Source organism: Malurus melanocephalus, unplaced genomic scaffold (assembly GCF_030028575.1).
Source record: "Malurus melanocephalus ecotype Western Australia unplaced genomic scaffold, MMel_1.1 scaffold_17, whole genome shotgun sequence".
Classification (NCBI taxonomy): domain Eukaryota; kingdom Metazoa; phylum Chordata; class Aves; order Passeriformes; family Maluridae; genus Malurus; species Malurus melanocephalus.
In genome coordinates this window covers 3023264-3045199 of record NW_026623249.1, presented here as the reverse complement: position 1 = coordinate 3045199, position 21936 = coordinate 3023264, and the positions used below count along the sequence as shown (strand labels likewise).

The following is a 21936-nucleotide window of genomic DNA, read 5'->3' as shown; positions in this document are numbered from 1 at the left end:
TCCATAGGAGCAGGAGTTGTGGGAATTCTCCAATTTCAAACTCTACGGCCCTAAATACTGTCAGTGTAATCATTATCCACTCAGAAATACAAAAAGAACCCTATCCAAAATATCTCACTCAGCCTGTCCTGCATGACTGGGCCTAAGGGACAAAAAAGAAAGGTGAGACAACAGAGAAAAAGAAACGGGGCAAAGTCAGGTTGAAGGAAATTAAACTACCTCGGTGCAGGTCTGCTAAAATCATCACTGGATTTACCAGCCCAGTTCCACCTTCTTCAGACCGAAATGGACTTACTGCAGTAAGAGTACTACAGAAGAAAGAAGTGCATAGTTTTGTTTATTTTTTTGGTAGACATTTAAACTTAGCAGAATTTATGTGAACATCTCAGAGCTGCAGTTTTAGCCTCTCTTCCCTAGCCAATGGGAACCTGTTGGGGCAGAGATGGTGGAAATGGACCAGTAGCACCAAGAAATTCAGTGGGAGCACCAACTCCACATCAGGAATTATTAATGAACCAAAAAGGAGGAGTGGTGGAGAGAGAGAGAGGGAGATAGGGAGAAGTGGAAGAGACATAATTCGCAGTAATCAAAGTCTGCATTGGCTAAACCCTATCAGCACTTTCCTAGGTAAGGCCCCATTACGTCTGCAGCAAGACCTCTGGCTCTGACAGAGAGCTGTAGAGGGTGTAGCCCAACTCATCCACTTCTTCAGGGGTGAGCTCTGAAAACAAGTTCACYTTGGGGTTCAGAGCACTAGGGAGGACACCTGCCTCCAAGTAGCGGATCAGCCCCTTCAGTGCCTGCAAGAAGCGATCAGCCAGCATGTCCTGGGACCAGTCAGACTCCTCTTGGGACAGGTGCAGGATGACATTGGTGAGCTGGCTGGCAGTGAGGTGTCCCAGAGCTGGGTTTAGCTTGCATACCGCTTTGAAGATCTTGAGGCACAAGCAGCGGCAGCCAGAATCCGCCTGGTCCAGGGCGTGGAGGCGGGCCGTTTCTGCTGGGCGCAGACTTAGTCGCCACAAGTTGTCATTCTGGGCCAATCGGTGAGGTTTGGCAACGAGGACAATGTCACCCAGTGTCAGGGATGGTAGAAAGTCAATAAAAAGATGCCGATCTGCATCATACTGGACTTCCAGTGTCAAATCGGCTGGGGGAGCTGCTGGACGGATCACATAGTCCAAAAGACTCCCAATTGCTGGCCAGTTGATGGAGCCGGCTACAACTTTCTCAAAGGTGTCTGCTACAGTTTTGGGGGAAAGGTAACCTCCCACCACACAACGATCCCAGTAGCTGCTCCCACGAGGAAAGTACTCTGGGTTTTCTCGACGGACCAAGTAGAAGCCAGGAATGTTCATGATAGTGTCCTCCCCGGGGATACAAGACCACAGGTTCTGCTCTAGCATCAGAGGTACAATAAGCTGGATGTGGTCAGCTGTCACTACCTTTCACAAGAGAGAAAGTAGAAGTCAGTAAAAACAATCTTTTTCTCTCCACATCATTTTATCTACCAGCTTTAGATATCCTTCTGTCCAAAGGAACCTGGAATAAGGAATAAGCTGTCTCACTCTCCTCTCTGCGTGGGATTCCCCTTCAAGCCTTCCTTTGTTAAAAGGCACTCTGAAGGACTATTTCCAATCATCAGTGGGATAATTCCAAGGTATAACCAAAGCTAGTGCTTACGTGGTATGTACTATTTAGGGACCTGACATGGACTGCATATAGATGAATCATTCTGCCTTATATTGCTCTAAATGCGATCCTTGGTTGTGAGATGCAGCTGGCCTAGGGCAYGGCAACACCACATGACAATTTAAACAGACTATTAAGTTTCTTGCCAAGCTTCCGTTGCCATGGTGTAATAATCCCATGCTACAGCTAGGTACACTGCCCTCACCTGGTCTGCCACATTGTTAGGAAAAAGGTCATTAAAGATCCCTTTTCACCAATGTGATTACGACCCCAGGTCTAAGTTTCACTGGACACTCCATGCTCCATTCCAGAGCTGTGACTCAAACAAAGAAGTGTGCCTCTGAATCACTCACTATGGTCATGGGCATCTTGCCATCAGGGAGATATTGCAGCAGGGACTGCTTTCCAATCCAGTCTGTCATGCATTAAAAAAAAAAAAAAAAAAAAAAGAGTAGGAAAGACCTACATGAATATATATGGGAGTTCTAAGGGAATATCATATATTTGGATGGATATAGAGGGATAGATAGAAAACAGAGGTCTACCAGAGAAACCACAAGAAAAACACAGCTAAAAGGAGAGACAGAGGGGAAGGAAAGAAGGACTGAAATATTTTGGAGAAATAAAACAGCAAAAAGCAAAGGCTTTGCAGACAATGACACAGGTAGCCTGGTCATGCCTKTTCAAACACCAGAAATCAACACCTGGCTCCACAGTGGAAAGGCAACACCAGGGATCTTATTTCTGAGGAATGCTGTGCTGAGCCAGCACTGCCAACAGGGAAACCTGAAATGCCCCTGCCTGGTCAGCCTCCTGAATAAGGAGCCTTGGTACATCCCCAGGAGTTACCTGCAGGTCATCGTAGAGGCTGCCRCTGAGGTACATGTCCCGCAGGGGCATGTCAGGCAGCTTGGCACGCAGGAAGCTGCGCAGCTCTGCACAGATATCCACGGCCGCCTGCTTGGCCCGCGCCTGCTCTTCCGCCGGGATCGCCACCCGCCGCCGATAGTACGCAAACAGCTTCTCCTGCAGGGACAAACGAAGGCGGGACTTCTTCAGGTCCACTTGACTCCTCTTGGCAGATGGCTTGGGCTTTGTAGGGCGAAAAAAGTCTGCAAGACAGAAGGAAAACTGTTGAGGTTGCAGCTGATTTTGCTGTGTTGTGATCTGCAGAACAGAATCTGCAGAACGGAACTGCAGTTCTCCTAGGTCTCAAAAAGCTCTTGGCAGACATTTTGCAGGCTTTACATAGGTACCTCTCAAAGGGATGCACCAAAGAATTTGAAATATACTACTATGAGCACCAGCATGGATGAAAACAAGTTACTAGATCTGAAATTTAGCCAGACTAATATTGCGTACGAGAATGTAGTTTTAATGGCTATATGGGCAGTATCTCAGTTCGATTTTATCAAAAATTCAGTGCTGTTACCAGTTCAAAAGCTTTCACTGTGATCCCAGACCAGCAGCTAGAAYACTTTTGAAAAACCATCACGATCTGTTTGAGTTTTTAACACTGAAATAGATTATCACAGATTACCAGCAAAACCCAGTCCTGACTAGAATATGAGATCAGAAAAAATTGTGCCACCTGGAAATTAAATGTTTGCAGACTGATCAGCAGAGATATCAGGATGATGAGCTGACAGATCCTGGGGCTCTCCCAGCTCAGGCCACCATAGCTCCAAGGATACCCCCCTTAAACCTTCACTGGATAAAGACCAGAGAGACCACTCTGAGGCACAATGCATCAACACGAAGTTTATGTTGCCATCTGTGTTATTAAACCTGCAGATTCTCTGAGCCCCTTTTTCTCTGACTCATTTTCTCTTTGGTTTCCCAAAGAAATAAGTCAGTGCTTCACAATTGTTTCAGATTTCTCTTAACATGGACCAAGAGTTTCAGAAGTTAYCAATGAGAATTAAAGGGGAATGAATTACAGTTCTAAGAGACCTTTGGAAGGGGTACAGGAGAAACCCCCAAGTCAGTAGCCCCATTAAAGCAATTGGCTGTTGCAGATTTTTGGCAGAGGGCATTTGGGCACGCAGCTCATGACAAACATCTGACCAAGCTGCATACAGACCCATCTAGCCTAGTCTCAGCAAATGCTGTCTCTTGTCTTACTCTTGGCTCYTTTGGACAGATTTGAGCTTTTTTTTGTGAACAGGAAATAATGCACAACACCACAGGAAACTGGATTTCTTGCCTATTTATGAATATTTATTTTCTTCCATACTGAGTTTTAATTTCTTTCTAATTGAAGAATTTAAGACACTGTCATCAATGTTTTTATTCCTTAGTCCAAAAGTTTGGGGACTTCAGTCAAATTATCTAGACTGCATTTAACATAGCTGTCTAGTTATTTAATGTTTCCTCAGCAGAATATCTATTGCCATCCCAAAGATAACTTCCTTTAAAATAAACTGGAAATCAAGTTACTAACTTGATTCTGATTTTTAGTTAAAATCTCCAAGTGTAAATGTCCCAAAGTGAGTGACCAGGGACAAAAAGCAAAACTGTTGAGAAAAACAAACTGAACACATACAACAAAACATTACTGGATTCTAAAATACTGATTATCCCACTTAGAAAGAAAACTGCAGAACACTTTCTATAGAGTGATGGACACAAACGCAATGATAAACAGCACTCAGGGAGAATAAAGCTTAACATCATTGAAGTCAAGAGAGGACTGAACAGTGCAAATCTTCATGGTTCCTAATGTCAGTTCTGTTTCTTGAAGTTACCACTGGACCTGCTTAAAAGAAAACCACAAAAATCCTGGGCCAGACCAAGTATTTTCTTCCCTGCATTCCTTTAAATGAATCCAGGGTTTATAGGCTTGGATGATTTCATGATGCAGCAGTATGACCATGCCTCTTACCTGTGTCTGCAGCTGAAGGATCAGTGGGAAGGGTCTGTAGGGAGCGGCTGAGACTGGTCTTCATGTCCTGGGTCAGTAAGCGTGAGGAGGAACCCAGCCAGTTTGGYTCTTCCCAGCTTCTCTTTCCCGACTGGCTCAAGCGAGTGGGGCTGCTGGGAGCACTGATTGCCCGGTCGTACATCTAAACCAGGAACAGTTTGAGCCACCAAGAGCCCAATGTTTGAATTTTACTCAGGCCATTGTCAGTACCCCGGGTCCTTTTCCTTCCCCTCCTCCCTCCCAGAGCCGTGCTCGGTGCCACCCGGCACTCACCCGTTTGACAGCCAGCGTGGCGATGCCCAGCATGGCGGCTCCCCCCACGCCCAGCACCAGCCGCGCGTTGGACAGCACGAAGTCGATGGCCGTGCCAATGCCATTGTCATCCTTCTTCCCTCTGCGCTGCCCAGCGCCTGCCATCTTACCTGCAAGGAGCAGGAACATTAAACAAATTGATCTAAACTCACAACCCTGATGGTTCACGCCCTTCTCCCCCACCTCGCAGCCACTGTCCCCAGGGTCATCRCACGCAGCCACAGGAAGGGACCACCTAACCCTTCAGCCTCTCTATGTTCCCTCAAAGAGCTGCTTGTTCCCAGGACAGTACTGACCAAGCAATGTCCATTAGATGAGCCAACACATCCAAATTTGATGTGAGGTTTCTAATCATTGAATGGGTTTAGTAAAAGAAAGTAGAACTTACTTTATTGCTTTTGCAATAAATCCTGCATATTACACAAAACCTTGTAACCATTCAGGTATTTTTGTTTTAATCTGTGCTTCTCAACCATAACACATTAATACTTAATGTAAGAAGTGTAATTTTGCTCACTGACAAGGCAATACAGGGTTGGTCAACTGCTTGTCTGTAACAAAGCAGAATCTTCCCCAAAACACACCAGCAGTCTCAGAGCTTCCACTCCCAAATTAATTTCTGAACAATGCCCCATCCCACATGCTTCAAAGACACCCAAGAATCAGCAGTGGAGACCACAACACATCATAAAGGGAACAGCTCCCTTGCCTTTACTTGATGTTTATTCCCACCCTCGAGGCTGGTAGGTTTGACTCTCAGACAAAACATGTACAACACTGACACTTATATTTTCTTACACGTGCACTTTAGTGTCCTCCAATTTCCATTCAATCTGACTTCAGAATTTAAAGAGTCTTTCTGGCCAACATGGCCTCAAGCTGTGCCAGGGAAGGCTGAGGCTGGACATCAGGAGGAATTTCCTCACAGAAAGGGTGATTAGACATTGGAATGGGTTGCCCAGGGAGGCGATGGACTCACCATCCCTGGGGGTGTGACACTCAGTGCCATGGTCTAGCTGACAAGGTAATCATCAAAGGCTGGCCTTGATCAGTGGTGGATCTCCAATGACCTTACATAAAAACACCAGAAAACTCTTCCAATATGACTTGAGGTCTGTTTTCTGAGTCAGTGTCCGAGGTCCTGCGCCTCCCTGCCTGATTGGAATGGTTTAAAACTGCCCTAAAGCCAAGCCAGTCTCAGGAGGAATGTTCCTGCCTGGATGAMCCAAGAATATATTCACTTGCTGTCCCTATGCATGGAAAAACACTGCACTTTTGCAAATCTCAAGATTTGTAMCAGCATCCAAAGAACGCGGTTATATCATTGTAAATGACCTACCTGTGACCTAATGCATTTGTGAAGAGAACAGGAGAGCCCTCCTGGTGTGCCTGTGGGAGCACCTTCAGGACTTCTTCAAAAAAGTGGTGGATAGTGAGTGTTATTCATCTCTTCCGGTTGGCGAGGGAATTTTGGAAAGAAGAGGGAGGTAAGTGGGACCAGTGGGAGCAAAAGGGAATCTCTAAACCAGGCCTCCGAGCCGGCTCTGCAGGAAAGCCTGCCCCTTCTCCAGCTGCCTTTCCCTGTCCTCCAGCCGCTGCAGCCYCTGGTTCCGGCGGAACTCGCGGCGGATGGAGGCGAGGTAGAAATCCCGGTCGGTGTAGCGCAGGCCGCGGCCGCGGCGCAGCAGAGCCCGGTACAAAGTCAGCACCGCCTCCCGGGACCACGCGGCCATGGGGGACAAGTGCGCGGCGCGGGTGGGCGACCTGCAGAGGAGTGACCGAGGGCGGGATCCGGGTCAGCTCTTCCCTTCCCGAGGGACGCGCCGCCGCCGCCTCCCGCTCCGTGCCGAGCCCCGCTCCGTGCGGGGGCCGCCGCTCCAACGGCGCGGGGTAACGGCGCTGCCGGGGGGGGCGCGGGCGGGGCGCGGGGGCCGCTGCAGCCCCGCGGAAGGAGCGCGGCCGCCCCCCTCACACCGGGCTGCGCGCGGGGCCGCTCCGGGGCCGCTCCTGGGGTCACCCGGCAGCGCCGCACTTCCGCTTCCGGGGCCGCGCCCCCGCACCCGCCAATCACAGTGCCAGCACCGTGGCCCACGAGCCGCGCGTGCCTGAGGCGGCGGCGGCGCGGCGCTGGCGCCCCCTGGCGGCCGGGAGGGGCTCTGGCCGCGCCCATCCACCGGGAAGGCCGGGATGTTCGGCCGGGATGCTGCCGCCGGGAGTCGGCCCCGACACACAACGTGTTTTTCGTGCTCCAGGGTCACGGAATCTCGGGTTCAACCAGGTTGGAGAACCCCTCTGGGTCATGGAGTCCAACCTATGACCGAACATCACCGTGTCAAAGTGAGCRACACATCCAGTCTTTCTGTAAACACCTCCAGGGACAGTGACTCCACCACCTCTGTGGGTAGCTCATCCCAATGTCTAATTGCCCTCAGGTAAAAGAATTCCTCATAACGTCGAACCTGAACCTCCCCTGGCTGAGAACAGTGGGTTAATGCTGCATCTCAGCAGCAACTCAGAGTTCCGTGATGGTTTTCACAGACTAATTTATCAAATTCAAGCTCCTTGTCTTTATCTCCAAAGAACCCCCAAGAGAYCAGGGGCTGGTCTGGAAGTCTAAAGGCTCTAGGAGAAAGGCAGTAGCTGGCAGCCCCTCTGGGATCTGCCTGAGGTGATGGAAGGAGATTCCCAAAGCCAGAACCTTTTGCCCCTATATGCAGGTGCAAATCTTTTTCATTCTCACATTCTCTACTAGATGCCCACTCTGGGGCATTTACATTCCTCCTTAGCCATCCCCTCCTCCCCAGGTCCTACCAAAATATAAAACATGGTGTGCTGTGCCTCCCCTGGAGGGGAGGGTGAGAGAAAGAGCAAATGGTGTGTGACAGAGGAGAGCCACATCACTTCACACACTTCTCAGAGACACCAGATATGACAGTGATAGAACTGAACAGGAAGAAAAACAGAAGCTCCAGACTGGCTCACTCTGTGCCAATCTCCTCTTGTTCATTTCCTTTCCGAGATAAACAACTCCAATCGTTTTGATCTCTCTGAGAGCAAATTTGCCATGCCCCTAATCAGCCATTTCTGAGAAAGGCTTACTTGAACTGCAGAGAGTATTCCCAGAGAGGCCACGCTAGTGATTTACATAATAGCATTATCATATTTTCCATATTATTCTCTCCTTCTTTCTGCATGCTAATATTTTGTGTGTGCTTTTTTTTTTTTAACCTGCAGCTACTCTGAGAGCCAGGGGTTGTGTGACATCCATATTCTTTCTCGAGTTGCTAGAGAACATCTGGAGCTTTGTAATTCTTATGTGCAATTAGTTTCCCCTCTTCTGACCTTGCTCATACCCAGTTAATCCTTGGCAAATATGTGGCGTTGYCCATTTGCCACATTTGCATTTTATTCAGTCTTTTCTGATCTCTCAAGAGTCGATAGCTTTGAATCATCTTTTAAAAATATTTGGCATATTGCTCATCTTTGTTTCCAGATCATCAGTKCATAAACTGGGCTATCCAAGACCTCGGAGGCAGCATTCATATTCCATACTCCTAACCTGCTGCCAGAATGAAAATCGATCTTGGAACTTTCCTCCCAGCTTTCTTGCCTCCCCTTCAGGTCGTTAATCCACAGAAATACTTCCCTTCTTACAGGAGGGCTCTGTCACTCCTGGGCAAGTGTGCTGATGAGCCGAATTCCCGAAACTCCCAAGTCTGGATCAAAACTTGAACAGCCACACATGGCAAACCCCTGATGCACTACCAATGGGATCTGCCAGGTAAGGCCGAGCAGAGATGGGCTTCCCTGCTGCCCTCCTGCCATGRCAGCCAAGGACTGCTGGCCTCCATGAGTGCCCTCCCAGCCTGGCCCCCTTGGGTTGTGCCTGTTGTGGTGTTTCTGTTCTTTCCCCCCTCCCAGACTGGCTGCCAGCTCCTGGGCCCCTTGCCAGCTGCCAGTGTGTGCATGTTGTAAGCTCCTCCACCCACACTGTGGGTGCCCCAGYCCCCGCGGGGACAATCACTCGCTGTGCCCGCTGCCCGACATGGGCTGCCCACGCCTGCACCGTGTGGGCAGGGGCTTCAACCTGCCCTTTCTCCCTTGCAGGAGAAAGGTGAGTATCAGGTCCGAGTAGGGCGTGACCGATGTCACACCAGCTGCCATGTGAGTGCCAGACCTCTGGTGACATTCTGCGGGCTGTAAACTTGAACTGTGCCTTGAGACAGTGAAGCGATATCCCACCATCCCCAGTGCTTCCCAACCTTTGCCGATCCGCAGCTGGTGGGACCCACCCAGCACCCCCAAAGGCTTGTGCTGCCCTGAGGGGACACCAGCCCCAGCACCCCATGGCCTGGGGGCTTCTTTGCCTATGGAAAGGGGTTCCCAGGGAAAGGGGTTCCCACTATGGCTCCAGCCTGTGTCCCTGTAAGAAAGGGAATTTATTTGCCCTGACTGGGCAAGGTGCAGGCAGAGAGGAGGGAGCTCACCTTTGCTGTGCTCCTGGAGAACAGTAATAACCTTTGTTTCCCAAATGATGGAGTGAGCTTGTGAAATATCAAAGGCAGCATGTGTGACAGGGCATAGTAACCCATGCTGTTACCTGGGGTAAGACTAAGACATCCCCCGCTGTCCCCCACCTCCTTGGGGGTCTCTGCAGCCGCCACTCCTCTGCCAGTCTTCTCATGCTTGCAGCCAGTGCCATCCCCAGGGCTTTCCACCACCCATTTTTGCAAGGGTGGGACCATTCCCGGCCAGGGAGACGTCTCTGTGCCACCTGTTGGCAGCCAGCAAACCCTCCCTGGGCAGCAGGGAGGTAAATATGATCCTCAGGGCTGCAAATGGCTTCTTGGAAGAGCTCTTCTGGGATGGGAAACAAATTGTGCTTGGAAACGGAAGGCTGGTCTCTTAGAGGAGGCAGAAAGCAGTTCTATAATGTGAGAGGAAAGATGGATAGTGACCCACCAATGCTATCTGAGCTTAAACTTAATATCTTCTAGTAAATGGACCTTGCAGGAAGTCTTTTGGCAGTCTCACCCCATTCAACAGTTCTCTCTTTCATTGCAGCCCTATTTCCTTCCTTTCCAGCTGTTATGAGCCAGGAGGGATGGAGGGCCAAGGGTGGCACAGGTGGCTTAATTCCCCGAAGCCCCAGCAGCTTTGATGTTGAGTACATGTGGGAAGGAAGACTTGGTGAGGGAGACCACTGGTACATAGGCACCTTTCAAGGAGCATTCCTGAATTACAGCTGAGACCCACATTTTAGTAGGRACAGTAAATATCCTATCTGGGGAGACACACTCAGGGTATGTTTTTGACAGGAGTAAGAAAGGTAAGGTCCCAGCCACGCTGTGGTCAAAGCGGGACTTTTCAGATCCCCAGACTTCCATCCCTGCAGCACAGGGAGCTGCAAACACTGTCAGCAGTGAGTGTTCTCCTGTGTGAAGCAGAGCTGCTGCCCCTGTAAGGTGCTGCACTGACAGTCACTGAGGAGGCTCCATTTTATTACCTAACAAATTGAAATTGCTGCTGTAGTATTTTTACAATTGATCTGTGCCCACCTTCATTCTCAGCACGACTCCTGCTTCTTCAACCAAATTTCTTCGTGGCTGGGTTTGTTGTGGATTTTCTCATTATTCCCTGACTAGGTAAGATTCCAACCCCTGACCTCCCCCACCTCATTTGCAGCAACTGCATGCTGCAGGAGGTTTGCAGAGCCATTTAGAGACCCTGCTTTTGTGAGTGCTGTTATCCTTGCAATCTTGCATCACCCTGACAGCCCCGTGGGCTTTCTGCAGGGGAAGTGTCAGCAGAGAGCAGAGGCCTTGCAGCTGGTGGTACCACCTGCCTGAGCAGAGCTGCACATGCTGACCTCAGGCTTTCTTCTGCTCCTTGGCATGCTGTGTGCTGGGATGCGGTCCTCCCGGCATGAACGTGGGATTTTGGTTGTGTAGGGGTTATCTGGACTCCAGCAGCAGGTGTGGTTTGGTCCCATGTACATATGGAAACCTGAGAAGGGCATGGCTGCCATATCCTGCTGCTTCTCTTCTTTTTCTAGGCAAAGGCACCTATTGTATACCTTGCCCCATTAAGTCACAGGGCCTGAGAGAGATTTATTGCTGTCCCATTTGCCTGGTTTTGGTTTTACAGTAGTCTAATGTTCACTTCTGGATAACAGTTTGAGACAAATGCTTGAAAAACACTGGGAAGCAAACAGAAGTGAGTAGATGTTTTCTACATTGTTTTATTTTTGTGTGCATGCCTGGTTCTTCAGTAAGTGTCTGAAGGGGAAAAAAAAGATRTAAGTGATGATTTGTTCCTCTCTTTTTGGAAAAGGTCCAGACTCTAGAACAGGGCTAAAATGCCAGGAAAGAGTTTGCTGGATAGTCAGGCTTATTTTATTTGATTTTATATATTCCTTGGATAACATATTGTCTTTGAGATCCTGAAGAAGTCATTTTAGATCTTTATTCAGCACAGCTTATTTGCTCTTCTTCTCAGTTTTCCTTATTTTTAGAAAGGTGAAATGTGTTCCCAAATTAAATCGTTACTGGGATGGACTTCAGCCAAGAGGATCCATGGTTCAAGCCGTAAGGCACAGGAAACGTAAAACAATGGAGTTTTATATTGTGTTTTATTTGGCAGGGTGAAGAAAGATATGGCCTTGAAAGATTTGTATTCTTACATAGCTATAATATACTTTAAAAGACAGTAAGGACTATTTTCACTTCTCACTTTGCTTTAAAAAAATAAGCACTCACAGAAATGCTGGAAATGTTGGGATTGCCAGATTCTCCTTAGTTCCAAGTAAAGGTTCATGTCTGGGGATCTCAGAGATGCTTACAGTAATGTCCCAAACATTAGCTGAAGTGGGCTGATCCTTTACCTTTTTGCTGATGTGCCTGTCCCTGCTGCAGCTAAAGGCACAGCTTGCAATAGCCTGGCCCCAAGCCAGGCTCCTCAACCAAGCAGCCATGGATTATATTCCTTATGTCAGCCTCTCACTTCAGTCATGTGCAGCCCCTCCTCCAGACGGGACAGTTTTGCAGCGACAGAGCAAAGCCCTGCRAAGCTCGCTCACCCTGTGTCAGGTGAAGGTTTGACACAGCATGCCCAGGAGTCACCGGAATGCACGCCACTGCCAAGAAGCAAGAACATGCTTCCCTTCCACCATGGCTGTAGCCAAATCCTCTCCTTTGTGGTGCTCTGGAAAGCAGGGCAGCCAGTGCCTGCAGCTGAGGGCACATGAGCATGAAGCATTTGCTGGTGACGCTCCCCAGGGCTAGGGTGACTGTCCCTGGCTGCTCCATGGGCTGCCTGCCAGCCAGCTGAGACCTCACTGCTTCCCCAGCTGAGCTGCTAAAGCAGTGAGATTTAAAAGCATACTACAAAATTGGACTAATAATTACAAATTAACTGTCCCTGCTAYGCAGCTCACTAAAATGCATCCTTACACAGGAACAAAGTATCTGAGCAACAAAAACAAACAGCCAGCAAAATGGGGTCTGGTATCCCTTTTCCAGCTTTCTGAAAGGTGTCGTAACTTTATACTGAAGTCACTTTACCTCCAAGTACCCTGGTGTTCAGAAAGAGCGTGTTCATCCCTTTATCAGCCAACCCGATAGGCATCAATCAGTAATCAGCTGGAGCCAGCTACTCCATGAGCCAGAGACAGTGGGTCCGCCGCAGGCCCCCACCCAGCAGGGATGCATGATGTCCRTGATGAGCACCTGGCATCCACGACAGAGTGAGGGCTTGGGAGAAACCACTCATTTCCAGGCAGGTCACACCAGAGCTCCTCCGTGATGCATCACCCCATCTAACTGGGGTACTGAAATTCTGCAAAACACACAGGATTGCTTGGCATCAGATGGCTTGCAGGCTCCTGGTTCAATACGGTGCCTAAGGCTCTGTACCACACCCAGGATGCATGCTGCACATACCAAGATSTCTTTTGCTGTGTTGAGGGACTCTCTCAGATGGTCTATAGGGCTTGTGGTGGAGCCATGTGCTCCCCACTGCTCCTGCAAATGAAGGTCTCCATCCCAGACTGGTTTGTCCAAGATTCAACCCCTCTGTCTCACAGAGGCACTTGAAGCTCCTGCAGCAGAAGCTCATGCTTTCTGGCAAAAAAGGTCTTTTAAAACCTCACCAGAAACAAAAGGAACACCGTTTACATTACTTTTAAAAATAATATAAATGTCAGTAAAGATCTGGTGTTAGAGGCAAGACAAATAACATGAGAGAACCTTTGACCTAGTCAACTCCCATTTCTTAAACTCTCACAAAATTGCCATTGGCCTATGCTTATAGATTTATACTTCAACTCTTAGAAAAACTGAAATTTCAGTGAAATGGTGGTCATCAACTATTTTTAGATTATCCCCCATGCAGGCACTAAAATACAGTGATCACCAAGAACGCTAAAAATTCTAAATAGAAAATTATAATTGTTGATTTTGAGTGGCAGGTTTCTCTCACACCCTTTGTTCCAGAGAYTGAAGCAGCAGAAATGCATTTAGCAATGCACAACACAAACCTCTGGTTTGATGAGAGCCTTCCACAAGAGGAGAATTGAAAACATTTGAATGGTATRGATGAAAGAAAGATAAGGGAATTTACTGGAGCTAGTAATTATGAGGAAAATAGCCTATGATGCTTGCAGTCACTATCTCTAAATGGAATCAGGAATGAACCTGAAGCATAAGACACTTAAAAGGGTAAAAAAATTAAAAAGCTGCAGATGGCACATGAGCTTGCAAAAGGCCCTGGCCAAAAGCACTGCAGAAGGCAGCTGGTTAGGAGGATTCAGAGCAGGACCAGACTTTGATACCAAGTAATGGGAACAGCCAAGACTACATCAGACACGTTTAAAAATAAACCAAAACAAGGAGGTCACGTTCTTTCATGCACCGTGCCAAAAGTCAGCCACTAGAGAGGCCTTTGCTGCAGCGGGAAGGCTTAATTTGGGATCCAGGGTTTCCAGGGCTTTACTTGGAAAAATGGATGCATTCAAAGGATCAAAGATGGTGTAAAGGGACCATTTTATGAGATGATGATGGTTTCCACATCCATCCAATCTTCTGAGAGCCACCATTGCTCCCACCTCATGTGCTCTTGTATGTTCATACTCACCTAACATGCAGATTAGGTCCGACCTGGGCCTACAAAATCAGGAATCAGTCCTCAAACCAGCTAGGCTCCCCTTCCATCTCCCTTCTTAGGAAACATGTCCTGCCAAGCAGGAAGCTCCCTCACTCCCTTTTCCAGCAGCCCCTTGGCCACACCATCAGAAAAAAAAAAAAGCTGTCACACACATGTCTTTGTTTCCTTTCATACTTTGTAAATTTTTTTTGTTTTTATTATTATCTCTTCCTTTTAAGCATCCCTTTAAGGGTGAAATGAAATCCAACCATTTACAGAGAAAATGATTTCAGTATGTACATTTGATTCATCCTTACAAAAAGTTCATTATTACTTGCTGTTTATAAATTACAGAGTTGAAAGGAGCTTTGCAGATGCTCTTATTTGTTCTTTTCTTTTTAGTTTTTGGCAAGTCCATGCATTCTTTTTCCAAAGCAGGGTGTTCTGGAACCACTCCAGAAGCAACACCTGCAGTAGGTCCAGGTGGACCCCAGGCTCAGAATTGCTGCTGGACCACCTCCAGGATGATACTGCATCATCATCCACACAGACAGGAAAAAAACAGTGGTTCAAATTCTTAGTCTCAGAGTATTTCAGATCCCTTCATCATCCATTACCTGTAGTCCCCAAAGCTTTAAAATGACAGTGTATTGCATTAGAAACAGTTCTCCTTTCTTGGTGCTGGATCTAAGCTCCTCCTGCCATCTTCTTACCCTCCTGCTCCCCTTCCCTTTCTGTAGTAAGAGTTTGTCCAATGTCTCAGAAATCAGAAAGGAGGGGTTTAGGGAGTGTAGTGAGAACACAATGACGGAGGGATACAGAATCCATTCTCCCACTCACTTCCCTCCCTTCTCACCAAGGTTAGAGGTCAGTGAAGCCAAGACAAGCCATCCCTTCCCTCTTCATCACCAGTGTTCAGTACCAAACCAGGAGTGACCCTGGACACGTGTCTTCACAGTGCAGAGGCATAGCAGCCAGAGATTGCCGGCAGGAGCTGGGACACAGGGAGGGAGCCCCGGGACACTGAGGAGGGGAAGAGACACACCATCCCACAAGGAAACCACGGCAGGTAGAGCAGAATGAGTACCCATTCTTCTCTGACGCCCTCCCTCCACCCCAGCTCGCTTTCCTTGTTTACCCATCACAGAGAGACAGAGTGGGCTGACCCGGGCAGCACAACAGCAAATACCTCAGCAGGACACAGGGATCAGAGAAAGCAACAGCAGGAGTGGGCTTAAGCATGTCATCCTCCATACCAACCACAGGCACAAAGTCACTGTGTCTTTTCTGTCACTTGGGTGCGGCATTACCCCCAGAYGGGCATAGATGTCTAACATGCCCTACTCCCTCTGCTTTAGCAAGCTCACCTGCACAGGCCCACCAAAGCCCATGTCCTTCCCTTCACTCAAGGCAAAGGAGGAAGAGGCATTCTCCAGTCCAAAGCCATGCATGGGGACACAATTTCTTAGGTGGGAAGCACAAAGAAAGAGATAGGCAGACAAAGAAGTGCAAGGATTGGGTGTGCCACACACTGCTTCACGTACTTCCTGGCCCTCCTTTGCACTAATTTGAAGGTAAAACAGATTTCAGGATTGAAAATGCACTAAGATGAACAGCACTACAGGAAAAGGGTGGTGATGCATTCCCTCCCTCCACTGGACAGTTTGGTCCAAGAYAGACAGAAGGATTCACTGCCCACTGTGGGCTGCAACAACCCACAGACATCAGGCTCTGGTAGTCTGATCCCACTTCCAGCCCAGTGCCAAGACAAGGTTTTTGGTCTCTCTCTTCTCAAATCTAAGAACCTGATTCAGATAAGTTGAAGGAGCCTCAATGCTAACCTCAGAGTTCAGCACTGGGAAACAACAATCTGCCACAAACCTGCCTCTGGCTTTGCCTCTCTCACCACCTCATAACCCCACAGGTTTTTGACTTCCCCTTTGTGGCACTGCCTGGAGGAGTGACTGCCCCACCAGGAGCCGGCTGCAGAGGTCCCAACACAGCAGCACAGGCAAGGCTGAGCAGAGGGTAAGCCACCACCTTGGAAAATCACTGTGTGAAAGTCAGCTTTGCAGTGTCTGCTCCCTCCAGGGACAAGAAGGAAGATTTTTAATGACAAGCACTCTAACTCCCTAAGGATAATAAAAACAGGGTTAGCCAGACAAATTGGACAGAAACATTGACTGGTTTGGCCTTATATCAAAAAATGTTTAAACAATTCTTGAGAAAGAGAAACAATAAAGAATGCATTTCATCTGTAAAGCCCCTTCCTCCCACACTACAACAGAAGTCTGGTTTATATTTAATTTTCTAAGAAAAAGGAAGTGAGGAAGTCCAGGAGGCAATCAGGGCAGGAGTCCTGCAGAAGAGCCCCATCATTCCTATTCCAGCAACACATTCTTCTCCAGCCCATGTGGGCAGAAGGAAGAGGCAAATCAGAGGGAAGAGAATGATGGAGCAAATGGAGGAGAGAAGGCAATGGGCTGTACTTCAGGAATAGGAGAATCAGATTCTGCAGCTGGGGGCTTATCAAACTCACAAGAGACAAGGGCCCATAGCTCAACACTGAAAATATAACTAGTGTGCACTGAAAATCCTCACAGMCAGCCATGCATGGGAAGGGCTGCTCAGAGGAGAGGCTGCTCCCACTGTGGAAGATAACAAGGTGCAGCCCCAGCACAAGTAAACTTTAGCTCTTGCTGAAGTGAGGCTCTGGTGCTGCCAAAGCATCCATGCAGACTGGCTTGTYCTTCTCTTCTGTCCCCAGCAAAGCCTGGCACTGGCCTTGTATTATCATCACTGAGGCACAGCAAAAGCAAAAGATCCAAGAGCAGACCTCAGGCTCCCTCCCCAAAGTAAAAATGGGATATGGCTTCTTCCTTCCATGCTTTTCTGCTGCTGAACTGCATGAGCTAACACATCCGCTCTCCTCCACCTGTCCCTGGGGAAAGCATGTTTCCCTYGTGCTGCATCCTCAGTGTTGTGGCTTTCATCTTGCTCAGTACAGGCTCCTTCTTTCTCAGCTGGATTCCTGTTTCTCTATTATCTCTCTACTCAAAGACCTCCACAGTCGCTCGGAACCAGGACCTCATGACTGTGACAGGAGCTCCTTCTGCTACATCAGTAAGTCTGGACTTTAAAAAGCCACAACTTCCCTTTGGGGGAAGAGCCTTGTCTGTCCACCCAGTTCCCAAAGAGGCTTCTCTGCCTGTGGGGAAGACACAACAGAAGTGAGAACAGTGATCAAAAAAAAAAAAAACAAACCACAAAAAAAATACTAACAAAAAGAGAGGTTCCTTCAGTTCTTCTAAGCAGGCATTATGGCACAAGATGTGGAAGGAGGTAAGGTGAACTGCATCTCAATTTGATCAGAAAAAGTCACTGATCTTCATTCTGTTCCAGTCTCAGCCTTATTAGGCAACTAAGTTACTTTTGATGACATTTTCCCCTACTCTAGAGAGGGGACTAGGAGGGAAAGAGAGAGAGAGACATAGGCAGGAATGAAACATAAGGGTGGCACATGCTGGACGACACTGGACCATAGAGCCACGACAGAGTTAAATGGAATGAAAACCCTCCTGCTTTGGAACAGCTGGCCAGAAGGGTCACATTTCTTTGTGCCAGTGCCTTCCTCTTTCTTCTTTTCCATATGATTTCTGCTTGGAACACTGCAAGKCTAAGAGTCAGTCTTTCCACTGCAAGGCTAAGAGAGCATGTCCATTATGCTTTTCACCATCTGCCCACTACAACCCAGGCTCCAGGCATCCTGTCAAGCCATTTGCTAAGGAAGGGTGGTGGTAAGGGTGGAGACAAGAATCTGCCTCCCCAGGGAGCTGAATCAATCCAACACAAGAGCAAGCCAGATCCTCACTGCCCAACCCTGGCAAACTGAGCAGACACCAGCCCAACCAGCTGCAACTAGTGCCCTCCTAAATCTCCTCTCCGTGGTCTTGTCTGCTCGGCCCAGGCTCAGACGTGGGCTGCACATACTCTCTGGATTGCATGGTGGTCCCCAAACAGTCTCTTGGCCCCACGGAGAATCTGCCCATGGCCTCTCTCTTCAGGAGCTCACTCACAGCCTAAGAACAGACAGATGGATCCTGTGCCTTGACAGGCTTTGTTCCCCCAAAACAACCATTAGTGACTCAGAACTTTGCCCTTCCCTTCTCCCTTTTATTACCCCATGGTAAGAAGCACGTGAAAGCAGGAGTCCTGCTACAGGCACAGCCTGTGAGGCTCTAGAGGCAGCCATAGAGACATGCAACAGGCCTACATGTGTAGCACTGCTATGCAGAGCCAATACTATCCCTGGTCCTTTCCTGTGAATTCCCCAAGAAATCACCCATGCCACGACTAAGATCACAGCTTCTGCCAAGCCCCACTGTGTCCTCTTCCTCCCCCCCAACATTGGTAACAAACACCCAGGTGCACACCAAACCCATGCACATGAGCACTCATGCACACAGGCAACCATGCACTTGCAAACATACACTCCCACCATCTGATTGAGTCCCCTGCAGCTTATCCCAGCCCCAACAGAAGCATGTGCTGCAGGGAAGATGCTTTGGCTTCTGCARGACAAGTCCATGCAGTCTTGTTGGGGCAAGGGCAAAAAATGAGCAGAAAAAACCCTCAAACCCAGCTTTCTCCTCTGCTTCCTCTCTGCCCACCCCAGCACTGGTAGTGTACTGAGGCAAGATCCACCCCAGGATAGATGCATTAATGCTGTGGAGGGGGCTGCAYCTTGGAAACAAAGGATTTCCCTTCCCCAAAATACACTCTGAACATAAAGGTATTAAAAAAAAAAACCAAAAAAACACAATAACAAACATCCCAAGATGCTTTTGCACATTCACTCAACCAAAAGAATGCCATGACACACATCTGCACATGCAACCATCACAAGAGTTTGTGCCTGCTGACTCATGCTCACTGAATAGCCCTGGCTTGCATCTATGCTTGCTCCAATCCACAAAGGATGAGGATGGATAGGAATAGCTGCCCTCTCTCCCCATGGGACCCTCTCAGTCTCYCCCAGAGGAAAATCTGCCAGCTGGCTGTGTATTCTCTCCAGCCAGCAGGAGAGATTCGGAACATGCAAGAAAGTCTTTATACTACTACAGAACAGGTCCCCAACATCTCTCTTCCTCCTGACCAGGCCTCCCTTTATGTGACTGAGGAATTTGGATTCCCAGACATCACCCTGGGATGAAGGGAAAAAGAACAGGAAGGGAGGGAGGRCAGAGACCCCAGAAAAATGGCACACCCTGCCCATAAACAAAGGAAACAGAAGAAAAGGAACAGACGAAAACACCCGACTCCTTCCCTTTCTCGTGAAGTTCTGATTTCCACCCAAGCCTGAGCCTCGGTGGCCTCACCCAGCACCCTCCGCCTTTCGGTAGGGGTTCTCCAACAAGTAGCGGAACCGCTGGTAGTTCTTGAGCAGGTACTTGGGAGCATACATCTGCTCCTTGGGGTCAGCAGGGGGATACTCCTGCATAGTACCATCAAACCAGCCACCAGTCCGGATCAGCTCCCGGATATAATTGAGGTCTCGTTTATCCTCGTAGTCACCCCAGCGGGGGAAGTCCCCATTCTGGGCTGACACCAGTTTGAAGTAGATCCCCTCTGGGGTGAAACACCAGGAGCAGTGCCAGCCAGCAAAGTGGAGGGGGCTGCCCAGCGACCACTGTACCAGGATGTGTCCCGTGCTGTTCTCATACTGCCGAAACCCAGGCATGGTGTAGTACTCACGGCGTCGCAAACGTATCCCATCGGTAGCATAGACAGCCTGCAGCATCCCCATGGTGCAGCCCGAGACCACCTCCAAGGTGCCCGGTTGCTTCCAGAAGAAGCCATAGAGCGACTTGCGCATGTGAAAGGCGAAGGGCTCCGTCCAGCCATCATAGAGCTTGAGGAAAAGCACRCCATCACGGGCCGGGATCTCATCAGCATCGTCAATGATGAAGACGTCRTCCGGGCGCAGGTTGCGGAGGCGAGAGATGCCATCCCGGGTGAGGAAGGTACGCAGGTAATCRTCAGCGATCCAGCCGTCCTGGCGGCCACCAGGGGGAAAGTGGTCCAGGAAGACGTAGAGCACCTTGTGGCGGATGTAGTCGAAGGAGCCGTTGAGGAGCATCTCGCGGAACTTGAGGGGCCGTGGCTCTCCGTACGCTGTGAAGTTGGACTCGCACACCACAAAAGCATCTACCACGTCTCCCAGCTCGTGGAAGCGGACATCCAGCAGGTCAAACTCGTGGTTGACGTTGATAGCATTAATGACCCGCCGGGGGATCTCCCGTGGCACGAGGCGGTCCTTGGTGGGCAGGTTAGAGTACTGGACCACGGTGGGGACCCCGCAGCTGGGGCCGTGCCAGCCCGGCAGACAYACACACTCCACCCACTTGCGCCGCTTGGTCCCGCTGGCGCTCAGCGGCTTCCGAGCCGGCCGCCCTGAGGCTGCGCCATCCACTCGCTCCTCCTGCCGACCTCCCGCGGGTGGCTTCTCCAACACCTTGGTGCCTGGTTTAAAGCAAACGCCACCGGCTTTGGTACGGACAAAGTATTCCACCGTGTCTTCTGGCAGCATGAACTCAGCCTTGTGCAGCTCTTCGCTGGCTCTGCTGGGAGGCAGGGGCTGGAGCAAGGGGGAGTGGGAGTACAGGGGTGTGCGGAGGAACTCTGCACCCCCTGGCTCAGGGCTGACCTGAGGCGTAACTGGGGCATTGTTCCAGAAGAAGCTGGAGACCAGGTTGGGACTAAGCGAAGCCAGCTCCCTGGGGAAGGTGACATAGGAAAGGGCCTTGAGGAAGTGCAAGAAGGAGATGAGGCAGAGACCAGCCATGCAGAGAGTCAGAAAGAGTTTATGGCGTCTCATCTTCATCCTGTGGAAGAGCCATGAAAAGGAAAGTCACATTCAATGGTTACTGAGGTGCAAAAAGTTTACCTCTGTTAGAAAAACAGGTTGCGGATGGCAGAAAGCTGATCCAAATTCAGCATGCATCGTTAGAGATTCRACTCCAAGAACTACACCCCCACCCCCTGGCACCTTCAGTGGGCCTTTGGCTTCAGCTGCRTTACACCAAGCTGAACCTCTGCTAGATCAGTCTTGTAAGTCCACAAAGACAAGAAAAGCACTGGCAATGGGCTAGAAAGAGGAAATCCAGAACAACAGGAATTAATGATCTAGTAAACTCACCACACTTGGCAGACTTGTCCCTGCTCAGCAACAGAAACAAAATATATGTAAACCCCCTCAGAGATGCATCATCAGAGGGTTGAGGGAAACTGAAGGGAGCAGTGAGCAGAAAGGGTGAGAGAGCTGAAGGGGCACAGCTGAAACATGACCGGTGCAAGAGAGGCAGTTTTAAAGGACCATAATCATTAGTCAGACTGCCAAAGGCAGCCTACGCTCTCCAGATCCTTTCAGTGTTTGTTCAACACACACCCTAGAAAATCCATCCTTGTTCTTAGGAAATACTACCCAAGTTCAGGTGGGGGACAGAAAAACAAAAATAAAATTCAGATCCCAYAACATTTATTCTTCTCCCACCTGTGATTCTCAAGTCCACTTTATATGTTGCCTTTTGCTTTCCATTTTCTGTGGACCAGATGCTAAGGTTTTTCTGCATCTGGATCAAGGTGACAAAAATAAATGCCTAGTTGTCTCTGCCGGTAATACTGTGCCATCATGATGGATCCATGTCAGGCCAGGAAGAAGCCAGTGGTGCAGAACCCTTCCCTCCAAACAACATGAAATATTGCCGTCATCCTCCCCTCCACCACCTCCCCTCCTCCAGCCCAAGCCGGGAACACAGAGCTGCTGTCAGGCAGAGAAGTGATTGAAGACTACAATTCAGAAAAAGGGG

General features: G+C 49.2%; 3 protein-coding genes across 3 annotated transcripts in view; all 3 read right to left on the bottom strand.

Moving 5' to 3' along the window:
• Window positions 1-167: 167 nt before the first annotated feature.
• On the bottom strand, window positions 168-6330 carry MIEF1 (mitochondrial elongation factor 1). The gene is made up of 5 exons (XM_057388717.1): window positions 6267-6330; window positions 4889-5037; window positions 4577-4757; window positions 2542-2804; window positions 168-1445 (listed from the first exon to the last, which is right to left on the bottom strand). Exons 2-5 carry the CDS (start codon window positions 5030-5032, stop codon window positions 639-641), a joined length of 1395 nt encoding a protein of 464 aa, XP_057244700.1. The 5' UTR covers window positions 5033-5037; window positions 6267-6330; the 3' UTR covers window positions 168-638.
• Window positions 6331-6444: 114 nt separating this feature from the next.
• LOC130587750 (mitochondrial ribosome and complex I assembly factor AltMIEF1) lies at window positions 6445-6939 on the bottom strand. Its single transcript, XM_057388725.1, has one exon. It carries the CDS (start codon window positions 6658-6660, stop codon window positions 6448-6450), a length of 213 nt encoding a protein of 70 aa, XP_057244708.1. The 5' UTR covers window positions 6661-6939; the 3' UTR covers window positions 6445-6447.
• Window positions 6940-12940: 6001 nt separating this feature from the next.
• Window positions 12941-21936, bottom strand: part of MGAT3 (beta-1,4-mannosyl-glycoprotein 4-beta-N-acetylglucosaminyltransferase) — a 25284-nt gene continuing 16288 nt past the window's right edge. The window contains exon 2 of the mRNA XM_057388707.1: window positions 12941-20952. Within this exon, the coding sequence (XP_057244690.1) occupies window positions 19443-20951 (1509 nt within the window). The 5' untranslated portion in view covers window position 20952 and the 3' untranslated portion in view covers window positions 12941-19442. The remainder of the gene's footprint in view (window positions 20953-21936) is intronic.